Source organism: Panthera pardus, unplaced genomic scaffold (assembly GCF_024362965.1).
Source record: "Panthera pardus isolate Hobbes unplaced genomic scaffold, ASM2436296v1 HiC_scaffold_6, whole genome shotgun sequence".
In the NCBI taxonomy this organism is placed as follows: Eukaryota; Metazoa; Chordata; class Mammalia; order Carnivora; family Felidae; genus Panthera; species Panthera pardus.
The window spans coordinates 61,136,186-61,158,427 of record NW_026526991.1 but is presented as its reverse complement, the minus strand read 5'-3'; the positions used below and the strand labels follow the sequence as shown (position 1 = coordinate 61,158,427).

The window sequence follows — 22,242 nt, the reverse complement described above, 5'->3', positions numbered from 1 at the left end:
AATGAGCCATCTTTTGGAACAATGTCTGACTGTTAAAATTTGTCAGTTACTCTGTTAAAGAAAAAGGAGCCCCCTCCCCCACTTTTCCTCCTCATGGCCTTATAGAACATCTAGCACTGGTGTAAGGTACCTCAGGTAGGACTGGAATACACAAGAGGCTCGTACCACAAATCAGAAGAGTGGATTGTAGCTAAGAACATGGTTTTAGAACCAGACCTCCTATGTTGGAATGTATGGTGGTCAATTAATCACTGTATGGCCTTAAGTCGATTTTGAATTGCTCCAAACTCTACTTTTCTCATCTATAAAATGGGAATAATAACCATCTACTTCATAAAGCTTTTCTAAAAATATTAAATAATATATTCAAAGATTTAGCAGGTGACTAGCGCATAGTAGATGGTCATTAAATGTTCATTTTAAAAAAATTAATTAATTTATTGTGAGAGAGAGAGAGAGTGTACACGTGTGAACATGGGAGGGGCAGAGAGAGAGGAGACAGAGAGAATCCTAAGCACTGACACTGCACAGCCCCATGAGGGACTCAAACTCACCAACTGTGAGACCATGACCTGAGCCAAAATCAAGAGTCAGATGCTTAACCCATTGAGCCACTTGGGCACCCCAAATGTTAGTTTTAGCATTAAGCTGCCAAGCTAAGGACAACCTTGTGATGCCAGGCACAATGCTAACTAAATATCTGAATAACTCCCCATTTGGACATTTGGAACAGATAAAGCCTAAGCCCTTACTTTCTCCAGATGTGAGGCTTGTCCCCTGGGATTTTACCAAAAAATCATATACCTTCCTTCATAGCATGTATGTTAGCTCTATAGTTTGTATCGTTCTATACATTTCTCTTAGGCCCTCTGACTCTACGCTCAAATTATTAGAAAAACTCCTGATAGTTTTGGGTGCTCTTCTTGGAGAGCTCCTGAAGACATAATTGTCAGAAATGGGGGGAAAAAAAAATCCCTGTAGAGATAAGGCAATAGGTGTCCCTGACCTAAGGGGTGTCAGGACCAAGGAACCTAGCGGTAGGGGAAAGCTAGACTTCATCAAAACCTTTCCATATTGTGAAATCCCTGCGTTCAGTAAACTTCTCTTTTCTCATTTTGCAACAGCTTGTCCCTACTGGAAAACCGCAGACCCTGTCCCTACACCCTTCCTTATCCTGGACCCTCTACCCCTTTGTCCCTCCTACTCTCTCCTCTCTAGGGTCCAAAGCTCTAACATCCCATTTCACGTCCGGTCAAAGAAAATCTACTTTTAGAAACTCATTGGCTTCTTGTCCTTCCTTGGGCCCAGCAAAGCCTGGGACTCCATCTTGGGGAAATTGTTACTGTAGCAGTTAACTCCCAGCGGCCTCGTTTTATTTAATACACTGGGCATCTCTTGGCTTTTACTCTGTGGTTGTGCAGACTTCCGGTGAGGATGCTGCACTCAGCGAGTCTGAGGGAAGAGCTAGCAGTGTTTGCTAAAGCAACCTTGGATATCAAGGGCCTACCTAATATGTGGCTCTTGGACTGGGGATTCCGGTGCGATTCCGTCACGAGCTGTCCTGTGTTAAGGGCTAAGGAGACACAGCGCCCCCTAAAGGGAGTGCGGATTAAAGCTGCTAAATCAGGCCTACGGATATCACGTGGTCTCTTCTCCACCAATTGAAAATTAATAATCGCTTCCTCTGTTCCCCTTGGAAACAACCCCGCCCCCTGACCCTCCCGCCCCATTCAACCTTGAGGTTTTGGCGTTGTATTGAGTGTTTAATCTGACAATCAAATGCCTGCGCCTTCTGGCTGGACACCTTGCTTCCGCTGAGCAAGCTAGTACACTGATTGGCCAATAAAGCAATAGCTGTTACGATATAGTCCAATAATCCTCATCCTGGGCGGGGTCTAATGAGGATGTAGGGCCAATCAGCGGCGGTGTTGCTTTTGCGGCTCCACGTCGGCACCAGCTGCGGGGCAAGATGGAGGCGCTGATTTTGGTAGGAGCCGGAGGGGCCGCCGAGGTGCTGCGGTGTCCAGAGGGGCTGGGAGTTGGGGTTCATCCTGACTGGGAGGGGGTAGAAAGGGGAATCCCGGGTAATCCTCGGGGACCGAAGGTTCTGCCAGCCCCTGGAATAAGCGTGTGGCCTGGTGTAGGAACTGTAGGAGGTAAAGCCTCGGTTTAGAGTAGAAAGCTCTTCCGGGGAGAGGGCAGAATCCGTGGAAAGTTGAAGGGAGCACATGGAGTCCTTAGAACGCATAGGATCATCAGCATACTGAATTGGGGTCCTTTAGGTTTCTCCTGATTCTGAGCATTATGGATGATACTCTGATTTGACTTTCTCCAGACCTCCAAACTGGCCCCAAATTGTAGGACTAGACTGCAGTTGTTTGTCATCACAGGGTCCTCCTGGTGGTTGTCATAGTTTCATTTTCCGTTGACAGTTCTGTTACATATCTTCAAAAAAACGGTTTTCTTTTTACTTAGGTCTTCTGTTAATCCCTGTTATGTAGTTTTGTCATGGTAAATGTATTCCATCAAAGTTCTGGAGTACCTGATAAGTTAGCATGGATTAAAGAATATTTTTTCCAGACTCCTTATTCTCTTCTCCTTTTTTCTCCCCTTCTAAGGCGTTAAGAATTCTTATTGTAAGATCTGGGATGCTAACTGTCCCTCTGGTTATATGAGAATTTTGGTGGCTAAAAGAGTGTTTTAGCTTCTTTACCCGTATAATCCGTTTTGCCTGTTAAAACAAAATACTGTTACCCTTTCTTTGGAACCAGACTGGCGGATTTCTCTCTAAAGTGCTCTGTTTTACAGTCTGGGGATGTTAATATGTATGTGTGCGTAGGAACTCAGCGGCCAACCTCCTTCCTTGATTAACTCCAGGCTCTTTCCAAAGACGTTTTCTTGCATCTTTTTCTGCTCTAATACATGTACATATCCAGATTTTCATCAGGTAGAAGACAGTAACAGGTTTGATTTCTTTCAAAATGGCAAAGATAGGGATAATTCCTTCTCATCATATGAATTGATCAAGTCTAGGTAGCGAGCTTAAAAGCTGAGGTTTAAAATTTTTTTATTTTTTGAGGCGCCTGGGTGGCTCAGTTGGTTGAGCATCTGACTTCGGCTCAGGTTATGATCTCGCACTCTGTGAGTTCAAGCCCCGCGTCGGGCTCTGTGCTGACAGCTCAGAGCCTGGAGCCTGCTTCAGATTCTGTGTCTCCCTCTCTCTCTGCCCCTCTCCCGCTCATGCTCTGTCTCTCTCTGTGTCGAAAATAAATAAAATTTTTTAAAAAATTTTTTATTTTTTAATTAATCTCTGCGCCCAGTGTTGGGTTCTAACTCATGACCTGGAGATCAAGAGCCGCAGGCTCCACTACCTGAGCCAGCCACGCACCTCCCGAGTAGTTTTTAATAAGTTATTTTCTGTACCAGGCAGTTAGCCAGTATTCTTAACCAGTTAACAGACTAGGATAAATTCCAGGGAATTGGTTTCTTTGGAAATTTTTAGGAATTTTTTAAATGCTCCCTACATCTGTTTACAAGGGAGCCTGCTTAGAGGTATAGGAGTGAGGGACATGATGCTTGGGGAGCCGTCTTAATAAGGGATATGTGTGTAGTGGTGAGTTGCGGGAGGTATATATGAAAATCTCACACATTTTCTCTTACCTCAGTTTTCAGTCTGCTTCCTTGTTGAAGTCTATTTCAGTCTGCTTCTTCCTTGTATCCATTTTGATCTGTACCCAAGATGCCAGATTCCTGCTACCTTGGTGAGGTACCCCTGAACTTTGCTTTTAAAACCATATTGATTCTGGGGTGCCTGGGTGGTGCAGTCGGTTAAGCGTCCGACTTTGGCTCAGGTCATGATCTCACGGTTTGTGAGTTTGAGCCCTGCGTCGGGCTCTGTGCTGACCGCTTGGAGCCAGCCTGGAGACTGCTTCAGATTCTGTGTCTCCCTCTCTCTCTGCCCCTGCCCTGCTCATGCGTGTGCGCACGCGCTCTCTCTCTCTCTCTCTCTCTCTCTCTCTCAAAAGTAAATAAAAAAATAATAAATATAAAACCATATTGATTCTTTGTCATGAGAAATCTATGTGATGGGTTTAGGGGAAACCAAATTATAGAGAAGAGGGCTTGCTCAGGGAAGCACGTACTGGAGTATACCTCTCCAGTATGCAGAACTGTACTTTTAAGCATCAATTATATAAAGCATTTATTGGGGACAAAGTACTAACAGGTATCAATTCGTGTGCTGGTCTCCAAAGTTCTTATGATATTAAACTAATATTTTCCTTCCTCTGTGTCAGCTCTTTACAATTTCATTATATTTTGGGCCCCCAATTAAGAATTTATGTATCTTTCTCATCATTCCAGCCTTTCTCAGCCAGAGTTCTAGGAGAGAAGTAAGCCTAAGGCATTCATTAATGTAATGAATCAACTTCTCTGTATCCACAATGGCACTAGTTTGTACCATCCTTGGGAGAAGTTAAAAAAAAAAAAGTAGTCATTTAAATAGTTTTCAGTATTCAGTGCTTCCGATGAGGAACCCTAGTTGAGAATCAGGTGATACTTCCTAAATGTTTATTTCTCTCTACCCTCACAAACTGGATCATGGAATTTAGCTCCATCGGATTCAGAATCACCCTTCTGCACTGGTCCTTTTTAACCTCATGCCTTCCTCTGTTTACTCAGCAGCACCTCCTGAGTACTTAAATCACCATCGTTGTGAAAAGTATGAGGAATCCCTGGATCTTACCTTAGCTGTCTACTGAACTAGAGTTTACTGTACCCAGATAATATTTAACAGACCACTCCTTAAAGAGACAGACACCTTCTAAAGTTCTTGTAGGCTTCCTTTGTTCACATTTTTGTTTTGACTGGACCTCTAGGGAAAACTGATGAATGTACATTCCTCTGTTCTCACCTCTACAAGGCACACAGCCATAGGGTATTGAGAAGAAGGGAAGGGTAATCTAGAGGGGGTCAAGAAGAAACATCTGCCGAAACTTAATCTGATTATGGGAACTTCTAAATACCAGTAGGTTCCCTTCATTTAGGTACTTTACAGTGGGTCACGTTTCTTTTTCGAATTAAGTAATCTAGCTCTAGGTTTTAAGCAGATTTGTCTAATCTTTCTCAGGTCCTGTTGTCGTCTCCTAAGGAAAGAGACCCTTTCATCAACTTCCTTCCCAGTGCTTAATAGTGCTCCCAGCCTGCATCTTTGTACTTAACTTCCTCTCTCCTGCTGTTTTCTGCTGATGCTCCCTTTCTTAGCTGTGAATGGAGAGGGATCTCTACAGGTCACCATTCTCCATTAATAACCTATGAAATCTTAAAGATAATGACTTACTCCCTTCCCCCTTTACCTTATTTTTTTTTTTCTTTTTCCTCTCAAAGCTGAATTACTCTAGCAGTCTAGATCCTTCAATCTTTCCTCATAGGTTTCATTTTTCCTAAACCTCTCTGGATTCACTTTCTGAGTGTTTTTCCAGTGCTTTTCAGACTAGACTTAATTCCATTCTTTCTCTCCCTTTATACCATTTTTTATCCTAAAACAATGACCACATCCCAAATTCTAAGACTCCTTCAAACATCAGGGCATCCAGAGTGCACAAGAGCGTGCATCTTTGTGGAGGAGGAAACTATGCAGAATACATCAATGACTTAAAGGTTGATACTGCTCTGTGGCCTTCGCTTCCTGAATCATCTTAATGGGGCTTTTGTTAAATTCCTTTGGCACTAACAGTAGAGGTACTTGGCCTGAATGCCCCCTCCCCCTGCTCTGGGCAAAGGTATCAATTACATTAAGCCCCCAAAGCACTCCCATCTCGTTCCTGGCAGTCCCTTGTGCCCCTCTCCCAGCTGCGTCCTTGCCGGTGCCTGGCCCCTCCATTTCGTTAGGAGAAGCAATCTCCTCGATCCTGCGCCGTGGAGATATATTTCTCAGCTAGGGCGCGAGCTGTGCCAGCACTGCCCCCGGTGAGGTCCCTGGCAGCCATAAAAATTTTTATTGTGATTATGTTGGTGTCGGGGTGTCCATCTGGGTTATTGCACACCTAGTTTAATTGATTGAAGTTTAATTTATTGACACTTCAAATTAAATGATCAGAATAAACTGTGCTGTTACTCTGGCCGGCTTGTTTTAATGGTTGATTGCTGGAAGCAGACCTCGGCTTGAACTAAAACCCCCAAAGAGCAATTGACGCTGCTTCTAACTCTCTCCGTGTCTTGCCCTCCAAGAAGACCTCGTTATAGATTTCCGACGTATTTATATATATTTTTTCCCTCTCCTTCACAGTGGTGGGAAAGAGTTGGTCCCCGGCAAGGTATAAATTATATCAAAGGTCTAGGGGAGCTGTCACATGGTCAAAAGAGGAGGAGGGGGTCTCCATGTGAAGAAAGACCTTTGAGAAGCCAGGTCTTCCCTGTGAAGCAGAGGATGAATGCAATTATCCAGATATTTGAGGGAGCCTAGTGGCAGATTTAGGGTGTTTTTTTTTTTTTTATCTAGATATCTGCTACTGTTCTTTACTCCGCTGACACGACTTGGTTAGAGTTAGGATATTGACCACTAGTCATGGAAAGGGGAAATCAAGAAGCAAATAAAGGATCGAACAGGAATACTGAATCCGTGTCCACCTATCCACTTACACTAGAGTAATTAGAAAGATGGAAGGCAGAGTGCCCTCCAGCAGCTGACGAAGATGGATTGGGGGGTTGAGTCCATGCGCGTCATAAGATGCCTGTACTGGCAAGGGCCCTCTCACGTTCCGTCTTCCCTGATGCTGTGCAGAATAGGTTTTCTCCCAGATCAGATTATTAGAGGAGTTCTCTTTATCCTTCGATTTCCTAGCTTTCCTCTTCTGGCGTTTGACCACACCCATCTCTTCAGAAGACTTTCCTGCTGTGTAACCTAAGTCACATGTTGCAAGTGAAATGCGTGTCTCCTTATCTGGGCGTTTAGTTTTCCCACTGTCAAGGCAGGTGTATCCACCTACAGCCAGATGGTTTGGATAGCCCTACCAATTTTCTTCAACTCCTTTTCTATTATTTGTATACTTTTTAGAGGGAGACTGAAACTGGGGCAGAGGATAGCAATTAGGCCTTAGGACATGATTTTGAATTTTGGGTTGGTAGACTGAAAGACAAACACAGAGGCTGTCGACCCATTCTTTTAGACTAGCAGATTAGGGGCAGGGTAGATAGCCCGAAATGTTATAAACAAGAACTCTGCAGAAATAGATCTAGTTCCATCGGATTTTTCCCTTTACTGATGATATTTAAATGAGAGCTCTTGGATTACCCAACTGGGAAGGCGGGAAGTTCTAATGTCGCTCTCAGGCCTCAGGTGCCAAGTGCTCTGATTTCTGCTTGTTTGACTTGTCTCTCTTTCCAGTGCTGCTTTGCTTTGTCCTGCGTTTCTGTAATTTTTCATAATAGTTAGAGAATGGACTGTGCACCCTCTGGGGAAAACTTCTCCAGATGAGGTTTTCTGAAATGAAAAAATAATAATAAGTTCTAGGCTCAGACTCACAACCCTGAGCCCAAGAGTTGCATACTCTACCGACTGAGCCAGCCAGGTGCCCTGGCTTTCTCAGTTTTAAGAGAGGACCTGAGATTTTGCATTTCTGAAGAGCTTAGGCTCAGTTATCTTTGTCCTTGCCTGTCTCACAGCCACCAAGTTCAGTCACTGAAAGCTGGAGGGGTATGGTGCCGACCTTTGCTCCCCCTGCTGGCTGTGTTAGTTTTCTCAGTCACATTTATTAATTTATGAAGGCCACACACATATTTATTGAAGTCATTATTTGGTTCGAGGCAGAGGAGAGGGGGTGATTTTCAAAAGTATCATTCATTTCCCCCTTTCCCCCTCCTCTCTCCACACCATCTTATTATCCTCACAAAGTATCATATTTAATTCTAACTGGGCTCCTTGAAATCATAAGAATTTGTGAATGTGTAGTTTTCTGGTAACGGGGTCCATAAATTTCATCAGCTTATCAAAAAGGTCTGCTGTAACTTAAGGTATTAACCTTAACTGATCTAGGTCAGGCCTCTCATTTCTCTGATGAAGAAGCAGAGTCCCCCAGAAAGGTAGAACTTGAGTTAATGGCCGACCCAGATTACAATAAAGGATTTTAGGAGTTCGGAGACATTTTCTCCTATAGTGGTTGAGTTCTTAGTGACCGTGCTTTCACATTTCCTGTCTCTGTCAGACAGGAAGATTCTTTCTAGGTGTCTCTTCCTGACATCACTTCTTCCTTCCTAAGGGTTGTATTCACTTTCTTCTTTATAACCAGTATTTGGTCTCATGGCAACTGGGTAATGTTCTGTGGTACCTGTGGCTCCTGGTCTTTCCTGAGTTGTGCTTGAATCTAAGCAAACCCTTGGGTAGTGTGTGAAAACTATGCTTCCCAAGCCTGGAGCTAATTCTTCTTTTTGTTTGAAGTCCCTAGGCTTGTGGCTGGCAAATTGGAGCCCTCAACCCCAGAGGAGCTTTTCATGTTAAAGGAGTTGGCACAGAGTCAGGGAGCAAAATACCTGCTTAGCTACGTAGAGCAGCTGGGAGTAGTATCTAGGGATTTTTCCTTCCAGTTTTTACCGTCTTGGTTTGCTCTATAAATAGAGTTGGGGCACCAGGGTGGCTCAGTTGATTGAGCATCTGACTCTTGATCTCAGGTCCTGATCTCAGGGTCGTGAGTTCAAGCCCTGCGTTGGGCTCTACGGTGGGCATGGAGCCTACGTTAAAAAAAAAAAAAAAAGGGTCGAGGGAAGAGCGTCTTGTTTCTTGTTGATCAAGACCTGTTGCCAAGCCAGGGTACTACTTTTTGGCATGGCCATAAAGATTTCTTTCTAAGTGGGAAATGAAGAACTTTCTAGGAATTTCAACCAGGTTCTTATTGCGCCCCTTCAGCTGTGTGGATAGCATCCTCTAGCTCCACAAAGCCTTCTTGGTCACATCCCCCCCCGTCCCCGTGAATTAAATAAAAATAATTGGTCTTAGCCCCCAGATATCCTGTGTGCCTGCTGCAAAGATTCCCCTCTCTCCACCCCCCCCCCTTTCCTCTTCTGGTGACATTTCATGATCTTACCGCAGAGTGCCTTCTGACTCTGTACGCTGTGAACTGACTTAATTCAGTGCTTTTTCAGAGCCTATCTCTCCTAGTTTGACTCACAAGACACACAGAGAACTTCTATTCAGAGCTGCCTTTTTAATATTTTTGCTGATTACACTGCTGAGGAAGCTGCAGGTCATTTGAAGGCCCACAGGGGGCAGCACTAGGAATGACTTCCCCTGTAGTCCCCCGTGTGCTAGTCGCCGGGGTACTGGGAGGTGTTTTTCACCAGACCACAGAAATCCTCTGATTGAGATCGGGGACTCCTTTGCAGCAGGCTGGTTGCTTGTTTGGTGTTGTTTCAGCGCTCCTGAGGAGTCCCGTCTAATTTCCTTGACAATAAAAATGTACATGAAAATCTCTCTGAGCCACCCAACCTCCCGCAAACAATCTGCCTACATGTCATTTCCAGGCACTATTAGCATTTGAGGTGAAGTTCTGTTATACACTCAGGCTGTGGCTCTCTGAAAGTCAGTGCATCACAGAACTTTGTCTCGAAAGCTTTCTAGCAGCTACACATTTGGGAGTGGGAGGGAAGAATAGACCTTTTAAATCCTTTGAACATGGCCTAAGCTTGTAGGGTCTTTTTCAGTAATCAGCATTTAATGTGTTACAAGGTCAAACCTAGTCCATTGTCCAGGAGGCCCATTTCTCAATAGCTGGGAGTTATTTATAAACTTGCCCTTTGCAAAAACTCAAAATGAAATTACATTACCAGTCATGGTTTCTGGGGCCTTTAAACTGGCTAGTTTTATGGTATGAGAGGAACTCTTGGCCTCCCCCGCTCCCGAGAGATAAAGGCCCCAGGCTGAAGTGGCACCGGCTGTAGTCAGGAGGTGGCAGGAGACAGACGTAAAGGAGATGCTGCTGGCTCCAGCTGTAGCAGAGTTGAAGCAGCATCCGCTCATGCCTCAATTCTTGGCTTTATTGAGTATGGTTATTCCCTCGTTTGAAATGACCAGCCTTTCCTCCAGTGCCTTCTTACCTCTCTCAGAGTCAGATCTGGTCTTCTCCCTGCCTTCCTTTGCCTGCCTTTTATCCTTCCCAGTAACATCCAGTTCCTATTTGGGGGGTTTCCTTGATAACATCTTCTAGGAAGCCAGCAAGAAAGGCCCAGGAATCTCTTTCTGTCTTTGCCAGCAGTTTCAGGCACTCATACCCCAGTGGCCACAAAGGGCATTGTCTCTCTCCTAGTTGGCTGGTGGCTATAAGGGTTTTTCTTTTCTTTGGGATCCATCCCATTCTTTCTAGGGATGCCAGACTCTATGGCTGCAGGAACCAGTTATCTATGCCAGACTAATGCCCAGTTTAAACCATTAGGAAGCTCTCCAAGGTTTCTGTGAATGTGGAGAGAAGAACAGAGCCAAAGATTTCCAGGGGAAAGTAGGAAAAATGCTCTCTTCCAAATTTCCTTCCCTGTGGGCTTCTTTTCCTCTGGTCCTTTCCTTCATTCCCACTGGTGTCTCCCTTTTGGTCATTTGAGGTTGGACCCTCAAGTTGCTATGGAATTAAGCCCGCGTTATGGGGAGATCTTTCTGTGGGGGTTAGGAGTGAGGAAAGCTTCTCTATTTGTGACCTTTTAGATGAGACTCTAGAAGACTTGCCTCTGCTAGACACAGAGTTCCTTAGTTTGAGACAGACTATTTATTCCAGGGAGTAATGTGTATGGAGTGGGCATCTCTATGGAGTGTTGATCAGAGCAGAGATATGTTGGTAGTAGTATCACCCCAAATGGCCACACCAGAATGTATACTGATACATGGAAGTCTAATTATAGGAGTTCCCCTAGAGGGGTGCCTGGGTGGCTCAGTCAGTTGAGCACCTGACTTCAGCTCAGGTCATGATCTCATGGTTCGTGGGTTCGAGCCCCGCGTCGGGCTCTGTGCTGACAGCTCAGGGCCTGGAGCCTGCTTTGGATTCTGTGTCTCCCTCTCTCTCTGCCCCTCCCCCGCTCATGCTCTGTCTCTCAAAAATGAATAAATGTTTAGGGGCACCTGGGTGGCTCAGTCGGTTAAGCGTCCGACTTCGGCTCAGGTCACGATCTCACGGTATGTGAGTTCGAGCCCCGCGTCGGGCTCTGTGCTGACTGCTCAGAGCCTGGAGCCTGTTTCAGATTCTGTGTCTCCCTCTCTCTCTGACCCTCCCCGGTTCATGCTCTGTCTCTCTCTGTCTCAAAAATAAATAAACGTTTAAAAAAAAAAAATGAATAAACGTTAAAAAAAAAAAAAAAAGAGTTCCCCTGGACACTTACTACTTCAAGAGATTTTTGCCTTATTCTCAAACTTCATTTCTTGTCACAATTATCCAGTAAATACTGAGAGTTTAGTGTGTCACATGTTGTTCTGGACACTTGGAATAAATCAGTGAACAAAAGACAGAAATTGCTATTGTCAAGAATTCAGGTGAGGAAAGCTTACATTCTTCATCACCCTGTTGTCCAAACACTGGGTTCCCTTTACTCTCATTCTTAATTCCCCGAGGCAGGGTTGGCTCTTTGCGTGGAACCAGAAACCTCCTGGCGCCTCATGGGACAGTTTACCTTTGTAGAGGTTGGAGTTTCTGGATCCTTGGCAATAATTCTTTCATGCTCACTCTTGGGTCTTTATTAAACACATGCCACATGCTTGGAGGTTACATTTGGCCCCTGTGAGAACCGCGGGTTTCCTAAGCAAGGCCAGGAAAGGGAGGCAACAGCCCTGTCTCACAGCACAGGGGAGGGAGAGCAAGGGTAAGTAATGTTGATTAGAAATTCAAGGAATGTGGGGCTCCTGGGTGGCTCAGTCGGTTAAGCGTCCAACTCTTGTTTCGGCTCAGGTCATGATCTGGCGGTCCATGAGTTCGAGCCCTACACTGGGCTCTGTGCTGACACGTGGAGTCTGCTTGGGATTCTCTGTCTCTGGTCTCCCTCTCTCTCTGCCCCTCCCCTGCTCACTCGCTCTCTTCTCTCTCAAAAATAAATAAACATTAAAAAAAATTCAAGGAATGTGAGGTGCGCCTGGCTGGCTCAGTTGGTGGAGCACACGACTCTTGATCTTGGGGTCGTGAATTCGAGCCCCACGTTGGGCGTGGAGCCTACTTAAAAAATACATTAAAAAAAAAAAAAAGGAAATTCAAGGAATATGAGCCTGCAGACACCTTCTACACACATAACACTGCCTCCGTTTCCTTCCTTTTCCTCTCCTGGTTAGCTGGTTCGTTAGAAGTTGCAGGAGTAGAGGAGCTTTTGCAATGTGATATGCTTTGCAGTTGGATGTAACCATTAAGGCTGAGGCCGTGGTTCCTTTACGAGAGCCATTATCCTCAAGATTTGATTGTTGATAGTGAAAGAACACTCCCCTCCTGCTCATTAACTCCAGGCTCCCGGCTTCTTAGACCCTCTTCTTACTGCTTCGTAACTCCCCCAAAATTCAGAATGGTTTTTGTCTTGGCAAGTTAAGCGGTAGTGTTGGGAGTATCGTAGAGTAACTGGGATCATAGGGGAAGTCTTGGAAGATGGATGTCTCGCTGGGCTGCGTTCAGAACTGGTGTGTCTGTGTGCACGAGTGTGCACACGCATGCGTGTTCGTTTCCCTCTGCTCAGTGTGTGGGTGGTTCAGGGAAGGCTTGCTTTATGCCTCTGCATTGCTACTGCATTGGGACTGCAGAAACTTCCAAGTACACTAGGGCATTCAATCCTATTTTCAGATAGCCTCGTGCAGTGCCTATTAATTAATCTGGTCACATTCCATACCTACCTGTACGTGGGAGAGCAGGGAGGGAGGGTAGTTTGGAAAATAACTGTAGCATAATGTTTGGAAATAACATTCCATGACCTACCTTGATTAAATCCTCTGTGAGTCCGGCTCAGAGACACTGTTCCTCTGATGCTATTTTGGAGTTCTTTGTCGAAATGCCCCCTCCCTCAATTCAGTTCATTCACCACTTGATCGTTCTCGGCGGGAATTGTCTACATCTAACCAGGCTGGGATAGGGGACATGCAGAGGCACCTCTGTATCCCCTTGCAGCCCCAGTGGGACTAGGGGAAGGTAGCTGGTTTGCCACTGGTAGCAGGAGCCTTCAGGACTGAAGGTATGTTCCTATCTCTTCAGGAACCCTCCCTGTATACTGTCAAAGCCATCCTGATTCTGGACAATGATGGAGATCGACTTTTTGCCAAGGTGAGATTCCCTTTGAAATTCACTGAGGAGCAAGACAAAGGCTGATTCTGAGATTTGGACCTGGGACTGCCCCCACTAACGCCTATTCCTTGATACTATAATTTTGAGAATTCTTCCATTTTCCTGTGACCACTCCAGATGAAAACCCAAACTGCTTCTGTCTCTTACTTCCCCTGCTTGCACACCTGCCTTCCACAGATTTTGACCTCCTTTGTTGTCAGCATTAGAGCAGGGAAAACCTTGGGAACCTTGGTTTCTGAACAGTACAGTGTCTGGATAGGAGAAGCAGGCTGCCCATGCCCATCACTCTTGTCCCCCTTCCTTTTGCGTTGTCACCCTGCCTGCGTTTTCCCAGGAAATTCTCTCGCAGTTCCAGGGTTCCAGCCCTAGGTCTGCAGTCACCACCAAGCTTGTTACCTCTTGATTTCCCCAGTGTGATGTTTCTAACTTTGGATCTATTGAAAGAGAGGAGAAAGGACACCCCTCTCCTCTCCCTCCATAGTCTCCCCCCTCCTGTGGAAATTTTTTCTGTCCCTGGTGTATTAACTCCGGGCGAGCACAGCATAAATCAATCAGCAGGTAGAGATTAGTTTAGAATTCACCAGCTGTTCCTCCCTGTAATTGGATGTAACTATGCAGGACACCTTTTGAAACAGTTATCCAGTTACTAAATGCCAGACCTGTCATAGGTCTTCAGCTGACTGCGACGGATTAGCCCCTAAAGAGCAGAGCGATTTAGCAGCCTAGTATCTCCGCCCCCGTGCCAGGAAGAGCTTGGGAGTGGGCTCAGCAACGTGCTAGATGGTCTCCTGTTTTCAGTTTTCAGAAAAGAGAGCTAAGATACGAGAGAGGTTGGATAGGCTTTGCCTTTCTTTAGAGGAAGGAGGTTTTTTGCAGCCTTTCCCCCATCCATTCCTCAGTTTCATACTGTGCATGAGGGTCTGGAAGAAGTGTTCTGTGCTTCTAGTGTCTTTTGCATTCTTTAGCACTGCTCCCCCGATGTAGGGAAGCTCCTAGGAAGCACTCCATGAGATCAGTCTCGGGATTGCTCTCCTAGAGTGCAGACAGGGGTAGAGCTTCATCGTAGGGCTTGTAGGCCTCTGCCCTTATAGTCTTAGAAGTGTGAGGTGGGCTTGCCTATGGCAGGGTCCCTAAAATTTTTTTTTTTTTTTTTGGTATTCAATTACTCACTGCCCATTCCCTGCCTCCATAGTTCTTCCTTCTTCGTGTCAGTGTTTTTCCCTCACCCCATGCCTTGAAGGAAAGAAATCCAAGATCCAGGGCAAAGCACAATCACTAATCATTCTGGGCTCCCAGCTCTAATGACCCAACCCATCTCCTTTCCCTCTGACCAGTACTATGACGACACCTACCCCAGTGTCAAGGAGCAGAAGGCCTTTGAGAAGAACATTTTCAACAAGACCCATCGGACTGACAGTAGGTCATTTTCCTTTCACTGCTCCTGGTGTGGGGGGAACCGTGGGGGGCGGGGGGGGGGCAGCAGGACTGCAGAGAAAGGATAAAACGACTGCCTCCTTTTTTCTCTTTTTTCCTCCTCCCCTCATATAATAAACTCTTCAGAAATGTAATGGGGAGGTGAGTGTACCTCACGCGGGAATACCGTGCTGGAAGGTTGGCTGTTAGCTACCTGTCTAGTCCCTGGATTTATGAGCCTCACTTGACAAATTTAACTGCAGCTCTGCTTATTGTACCGCATCCATTAGGGCAGGTAAATGGAAGTCTGTAAAGGTGACCGCTCTGCATTTTCACCTCCGAAGGATCGACTAGTATCCTGTCTCATATACAAGGAGGGAAATAAGGGTAGTTGGCGGGGGAGATGGTTAGAGGAGAAGATACGTTTCGATTTCCCCAAGTTTATACTTCCCTTTTACCACCTGGAAAGAAAAAGCAGGTCAACTTTGGTCTTTGGACTTTATTACAACCTACCTTCCTTGAGCCCAAATAGCTGGATGCCAGGAATTCATGGGAACTCCTTCTACCTACTTCCTTATCTCAGGCCACCCACTGTTTCCACCTTCCCCCCACCCCCAGGTGAAATCGCCCTCTTGGAAGGCCTGACAGTGGTATACAAAAGCAGTATCGATCTCTATTTCTATGTGATTGGCAGCTCCTATGAAAATGAGGTGAGAATCCCCATCGCTCTTTGCTATTGCTGACTCCACTTCCTAAACCATAGGCAGGACAGTTACTGGTTCTGGACCCTAGGAGGGCCACGTCCCTCTGGCTTCTGACTGGGCTAATGAAGTTATCAGAGTCCTGCTGCCCTCACAAATGTGGCCTAGCAAACAAATCGACTTAGGGGCCCCTGGGTGGCTCAGTCGGTTGAGTGTTCACCTTCGGCTCAGTCATGATCTGTGGTTTATGAGTTCGAGTGCCACGTCGGGCTCTGTGCCGACAGCTCAGAGCCTGGAGCCTGCTTGGGATTCTGTGTCTCCCTCTTTCTCTCTGCCTCTCCCCTACACGCACTCTGTCTCTCTGTCTCTCTCTCAAAACTAAACATTTAAAAAAAAAATTTTTTTTTTAAATCAACCTAGAATGCAGGTTTTTCCCCACTTGCTCTTTTTTTTTTTTTTAAGTTTTATTTATTTAAGTAATCGCTACACCCAACGTGGGGCTTGAACTCATGACCCCAAGATCAACAGTCGCTTGCTCCTCCAACTGAGCCAGCCAGGCACCCCCCCCCCCCAATTGCTCTTTTATCTTCACGTTGGAGACACCAGATATGTTTTCATACATACTGATATACGGTATCAAGGGTCTTCCCTGCATAGTGTTTTCAGAGGTAGATTTCTGAGGTGTGGTCAAGGTCAAGGGGATGCTTGCTCCTACTATGAAGGCTCCACATCTGACTGAGCTTGGGTCAGTTAGCCAACATTCAGGGTCATGTTGAAGCCGTACATTCTGAATGGGTCACTTGAGAAAACTGTGAATATAGTCCTAACCTGCTTCCTATGCACAGGAAAAGCTACTTACCTCAGGTAGCGACGTCTAGGAGAGTAGATAAGTAAAAATAAGCCCCCACCTAATTTGAAGCAAAAGTAAAAGTTTGAGAGAACCAATTCTTTCTGAGCTTTTACTACTTTAAGTGCTTTGTAAGGTACATTGTTACCTAATCCTTACAGCACTTATGTGAGTTGTGGGTATTAGTGTTCTTGTTTTATAGATGAGGAAACCAAAACATGAGGAACAATATGAAATTGCTTGCATATGACCACCATTGAACTGTATAAATGGCAGTTTCATATGGTTCAACCTAATAACTTTCCCAGGGTCACACATATAGAAATGGCTCAGCTGGGATTTAAGCCCAACTCTGTCTGACTCCAAAGTCCATACTCTTTCCACTAACTCTCTGACCTTAGTTACTGTTTGGTTAATGATTTCTTTACCTAAGATCTCCGGTAACATATACGCAGTTGGTAAAGACCTGTAGAGGACTGCAATAGGAAAGTTTGAACAGTCTGGTCAGAGAGAGGTCTCAAATTGTGGGATCGTGTAGCAGAATTAATTTCTGCGAGAAACCACAGTTCCTCTTCCTGTTTTTGCTCTGACTTCCACCTTATGCTTTTGGTCCTTTGTGAAAGCCCATGTCTTTTGATGCTTAATGAATTGGCAGGTTTTGTTTTCAGGTAGCAGCTTTCAGGGCCTTGAACCTTATCCTTCTGCTTCTCCTGTCTCCCAACAGCTGATGCTCATGGCTGTTCTGAATTGCCTCTTTGACTCATTGAGCCAGATGCTGAGGTGAGCAGGCCATTCTTGACATCTGTTTGGGAGAGAAAGTCACTATTCATCAGGCCCAGGAATTTGTGGGGGAATTAGCAGAGGCTCCAGGGAATTGATTTACCTTGAGAAGTTAGGCTTATTATTTCAGAGTAATTTGCACTGATGGGGAAGACTGGATGGAAAGTGTGTCCCACCTGGGGGATAATTCTCCTAAGAAAGGGGATTGGGAGGGAGCAATGTCTGTCTACTCTCATATTACCCAGTGGCTCTGTCAGAGTTCTGAGTACCTTTAAGGTGCTTTTCTAGACTTCATTAGAAGATAGGGAAAGGGCAAGTGTGGGGAAGTGTCCCAGATGTAACATCAGTACCCTGGGAATGGAGGCAAGATTCCCAGTTTTTAACTTTAGTCCTTAGTTTTTCGTTTCTATAGGACAGGAAGAATATGCCATTTACCCTCGCCTCCCCTCCACCTCCCCAGCAGCCAGCCCTCTGTTCCCCATGTAGATGGGCAACAGAAGAGATATAAGATACTTTCCTTGAAAACATCCAGGGCTCTGAACTTCATTCCCCTGGCAGCTCCCAAGTGAACCCAGTACAGACAGCCATCCGCCATCCGGAGCAGAACAGCAGGCGCTCTCAGCCCCACAAAATCAGCAGGGCGAATGGCTCAGATTTCCTCAGGAAGGGGATGATTTATTTCTTAGCCAGGTGAATGAATAGACTTCATTTCAGTGATCTAGTGAAAGAGTCAAGCTGACGGATGTGACTGGCCACATGTACAACCACCGGATCTGAAGCTGGTGGATGAGGGCCCTGACTGTTCCCAGCCCCCTGGTTGGGCTTCTTTTCAAGGCCTGAGAAGAGCTGGTGAGGGAGGGGGACGCAGGGGGAGCAGGGGAATGGGGAGAGGCTTAGAAAGTCTGTTAGAGCTTGAGTGCAAATAGAGTTTGCACTCAACTCCTCTCCACCTCCCGCCACCCCCAGATTGGATTTAGCTGTTTATTTGCTTTTTTCCACCCACTGATGGTAGTGTTTATGAGCACTGTCATGAGCAGCATCACGGTAGGTAGGGAAGAAACAGTAGCTCTGGATAATCAACTCTTGGATAGTCAGAAATTGACTATTTTTTTGACTCTCTTTCCTGACATTCCTGATCCTTACTTAGCAGCTAAGAATAGGAATAAGCTTAGAGTGGATTAGCCAAAAAGTTCTTATTTACTTACTTAACTTACTTTTTAGTCTGTGCGGTTGGTGGAGGCATTTTGTTGGTCTAGTTTAGGATCCCCAACTCAGACGGTGTGCTAGGTTCCTATGTGTCTTAGGCTGATTTTTCTCTTCTCTTGGGGACTCAGGAAAAATGTAGAAAAGCGAGCTCTGCTGGAGAACATGGAGGGTCTCTTCTTGGCTGTGGATGAAATCGTAGATGGAGGGTGAGTTTTCTGACCTGCCTGGAACCTCCTTGGAGCTGGGGTGAGAGGGTGGGATCGTTGCCTCTGTCCTAAGGCAAGTGGCCTTAGTGACCAGAGTATCCCCACAATGAGTCTGTCCTTCAGGCCAGAGTGAACGATGGTCTCTTCTTTGTCTTCTTAGGGTGATCCTAGAGAGTGATCCCCAGCAAGTGGTACACCGGGTAGCATTAAGGGTAAGCAAGAGTGTGCTCCCCTACATCTGCCGTCTACTCACCCTCTAGGGCCAGACCTGCTAAATTTATCTAAAGGTCAGGGCTCGTAGAATACATACAACCTTCTCCTCCCCTTTCAAATTCTCACTGTCTCAAAGAGGGGAAGCAGAAGGGGCATACTTTTGTCCCTAACCTGCTGCCTAGCGTCTCATACAGTCTTTGCCCAGAGGGGACATTTAGTACATACTTAATTGAATCAAAGATGAGTAAAAGAAACCTTAATATTAATGATTCTGAAACTATAAAGGAAGTTGAGGTTGGCTTATACTTCCTTTGGGGATGGATCCCAATCAAGTGAGGCAGAGGAGTGTCTTCCTTGTCATAAAGTCTTTACATAACTAAGGACAGCACCTGTCTATCAGGAAGCATTTATTTGCAGAACCTCAGTCCTCTTTGGTGCTAGGGATACCAGAAAGGGGCCTTTGGGTTAACCGTAGAAGCCTCCAGGTCTGTTGGGGAGAAAATGGTGGGTGTAGAGAGAGCCCACCAGCAAACTGTGGGGTGCCTCGATGTTTGAGCAAAGCAAATCTCCCCATTCATAGAATGTCCCAGCTCTGACCTCCACAGAGTGAAGGCTGACAGTGCCGGGTAATGGGAAATCTTCTCCCTTAACTGCCGTGGGCTCCATTTGCATAGTTTAATCTTCTCCTCTAACATATGTCTCTATGTGGCAAGAGAGAGGGTCCCCCCCACCACCCACTCCCGCCTTCCTCTTCTCAGGCTGCTGTTGCAGCAGTTTATTTCTTCAAATTAACATGCTGTCGTTACCCATCAGGCCTTGCGGGATCCATTAAATTACCCCTGGCTCCCCCTCATCCTTTCCCTGGCGATATTGATATTCAGGGAAGGTCTTCTCTGACTAGGGAATCAGGTCCCCCACCCCCAAGTTGAGGATCAGATAACCTGCTGATTACTTGGAATGGAATAAATCTTTTAAGAAGTCCTCCTGCCTTAAAACAGAGGATGGATGAAATGACCCTTTTCTGCTCACAGTCCCTCTGGCCAAGTAAAATTATGGCTGTACCACCTAGAAGGGACAGAGAAGTCGGGCATCTGCCTTTTCCTTCTCCACTACCAAACGTCAGTCGGGTCTCACTCCATCTTTCTCCCATGCTAAATGCTTGTTTCTCCGTGCCATAGGGTGAAGATGTTCCGCTTACGGAGCAGACCGTGTCTCAGGTAGGACTTTCTCCTTTTCTTCCTCTCCAGACAGACTGGGTCACTAAAGAGACTAGAATAACACTCCACCCCAGCCCAAGTTGGAATGAGTCTAGAGACCGAAGACACATCTTTCTTGGCTCCCTCTTATTCCAGAGAACTGGGACTCCTACAGCCAAACACTCCCTACCCCACCCAACTCCCATCCCACTTCCCTGTGAGCAGTGGCTGTCAGCCTTGCTCTGTACCCTTCAAACCCTCCCTGCCTGATGCCTCATTCAGTGATTTATTCCCCAGCAGAGGCTTGCCTTAAGCAGATGGTCTGTGTGCGTGCGTGTGCACGCGCGCGCACACACACACACACACACACACACACACTTTCTCTCTCTCTCTTCTCTTATTATCCAAATGAGGGCTAAGCTGGAAATGCATATTCTAGAATAAGCAGGTTTTGCAGATCCATCCTGCTACTTTGCAGATAGACTATCTACCTGATGCGGGAGGCAAGGGAGGGATTCTGTTTTCTACCTACTTGGAATTCTCACTAAGAAGCCCATCTGGATGTGGTAACCCCTCCTTTCTAACATATGTCCAGTAACCCCCAGTTTTTTTCTTTCCTCCCAGGTATACCTCTTCTCTCTTCATCCCCCCAGTGGATTTGAATTTTTTTGGAATTTCCCAAACTGACAACCCTCTAGGGCCTTAGAGAGCTTCTTCCCATCCCTCTACCCTTGGGGATTTTCTATTTGCCATTCTTCTAAGGACAGGGAAGGCAAGTGCGGGGAAGGAGAGCCCCAATCTCTGTCCTTGCCCCGCCCCCGCCCCCCTCCCCCAGGCAAGCCCCTCACTGCCGCTCTTGTCCCTGCAGGTGCTGCAGTCAGCCAAAGAGCAGATCAAGTGGTCACTTCTTCGGTGAAGACCTCACTGTTCCTGGCTCCTCACCCCCTCAGAAAATCCACATATCTGCTGTGACTTCTCATCCAGTCCCCCAACTAATGCTCTCAGGGTCATCTCGGGGATCACAAGGGATCCTTAAGTCTCCATCCTCTCTGTGGTTGCTCCCCCAAACCCCCACTTATGCTTCCTATTCTTTCACACTTTTTTTTTTTTAACAGCCTGGGAGTAAAGCTCCCATCAGATTCAAACGCAGGGTAGTAGGGAAAGCACCCTCTTCCTTTCTACACCGAATTGTGCTGTCATGCTCTCCTACACCCCCCCCCCCATATTTTCTTCTCAACTTCGGTGCCCTTTGCTGCAGCTACACTTCAGATCAAAGCAGGAGAAAGAATGTGCTGAGTGTTTTCCTCCCTTTGCCTTTACCAGGCCTTCATCCCAACAGCCCATATGTTAGCAAGAGGAGGGAGGGAGACAATGTTTTTTCTATAGAATGAGTGGGGGTGGCATATTCCAGTCTCAGCCACAGGCCCACTCACTCACTGGCCTCAGCGTTTCCTCCCATTCCTTCTTACTGCCCTGTCCTCCAGCCTTGGGAGAAAAGATGGGGAACAGCTCGTGGGCAGGGGACAGAGTAGAAGAAGTAGGGATTTAAATGTTATGGGATAGGGCTTATAAAAGTCTGTATTTCAGTCACAGCTGCATTCTTAACCCTGATCCTGGCTTCTAGCTTCAGAACCGCTGTGCGTCTGTGAGTGTTCACTGTAGGACTGTCCATCTCCTGGTCCCACTACCTGGACTCTGTCCACCTTCGCCACCCCTGGGATCTTTGCCTGGCCTGTCCTCGCTGTGCCCTGGAGCAAAGCCGGTCCCTGAACTAAAACTCCCATTTTCATCCTGGGAAGAAGAGGTTTTGCTCAGAACTGGGGAGGGGGTGGGATTTGTGACTTGGGCCTCTGGGCTCTGTCCCCTTCGCTCCCCCCACATGCATTTCACTCCTCTGCCCTGGGTCTGCAGTCTCTGTTGCTTAACCCCCTCTTCTCTCTGCCTCAGCCTTACATCCAGGCAGTAGGTCTGCGCTCTCTCCCTCCCTGGGTCGCTGAGAGAGGTGCCCTTCTTCGGAAAACCTTTGGGATTTGGATTCCCCCAGGAAGATGGGGACGGAGCACCCACTCTTGGGTCTAACCTTTCCCCCTGATCCAAAACTTCCCACAAAAATGTCTCAAAAAACACCTTCCTGAGGCTTCACTCTGCCCCACCCACTAACTGCCAGTTCTCCAAGACTGAAGTGGGGTGAATAACCGGGCATATCTGAGGGGACGTTTTTGGGGTCAGAGATGTATGGAGTCAGGAGATAGCCACCCTCATCTACTGCTGTGCGCAAAGAGGAATAAAACAGATTTTTTTCCAAACTGCCTTTGTGTGATGTTTCTGTTCCTCTTCCTCTCTTTTTGGCAGCTGCTTCTATTCCTCTAGCCCCCCCCCCCCATCACTCCCCATCTTATA

General features: G+C 46.4%; 1 protein-coding gene and 1 long non-coding RNA gene across 2 annotated transcripts; one reads left to right on the top strand and one right to left on the bottom strand.

Moving 5' to 3' along the window:
* Positions 1-1,891: 1,891 nt before the first annotated feature.
* On the top strand, positions 1,892-22,148 carry COPZ1 (COPI coat complex subunit zeta 1). The gene is made up of 9 exons (XM_019419617.2): positions 1,892-1,987; positions 13,191-13,259; positions 14,615-14,696; positions 15,312-15,403; positions 16,966-17,021; positions 18,356-18,433; positions 18,594-18,645; positions 19,825-19,863; positions 20,711-22,148. The coding sequence occupies exons 1-9, from the start codon at positions 1,970-1,972 to the stop codon at positions 20,756-20,758; spliced, it is 534 nt and encodes a 177-aa protein (XP_019275162.1). The 5' UTR covers positions 1,892-1,969; the 3' UTR covers positions 20,759-22,148.
* Positions 16,340-18,622, bottom strand: LOC109249247 (uncharacterized). Its single transcript, XR_002072505.2, has 2 exons — positions 18,227-18,622; positions 16,340-17,043 (listed from the first exon to the last, which is right to left on the bottom strand). It is a non-coding gene; the product is annotated as an uncharacterized LOC109249247 (long non-coding RNA).
* Positions 22,149-22,242: the final 94 nt, after the last annotated feature.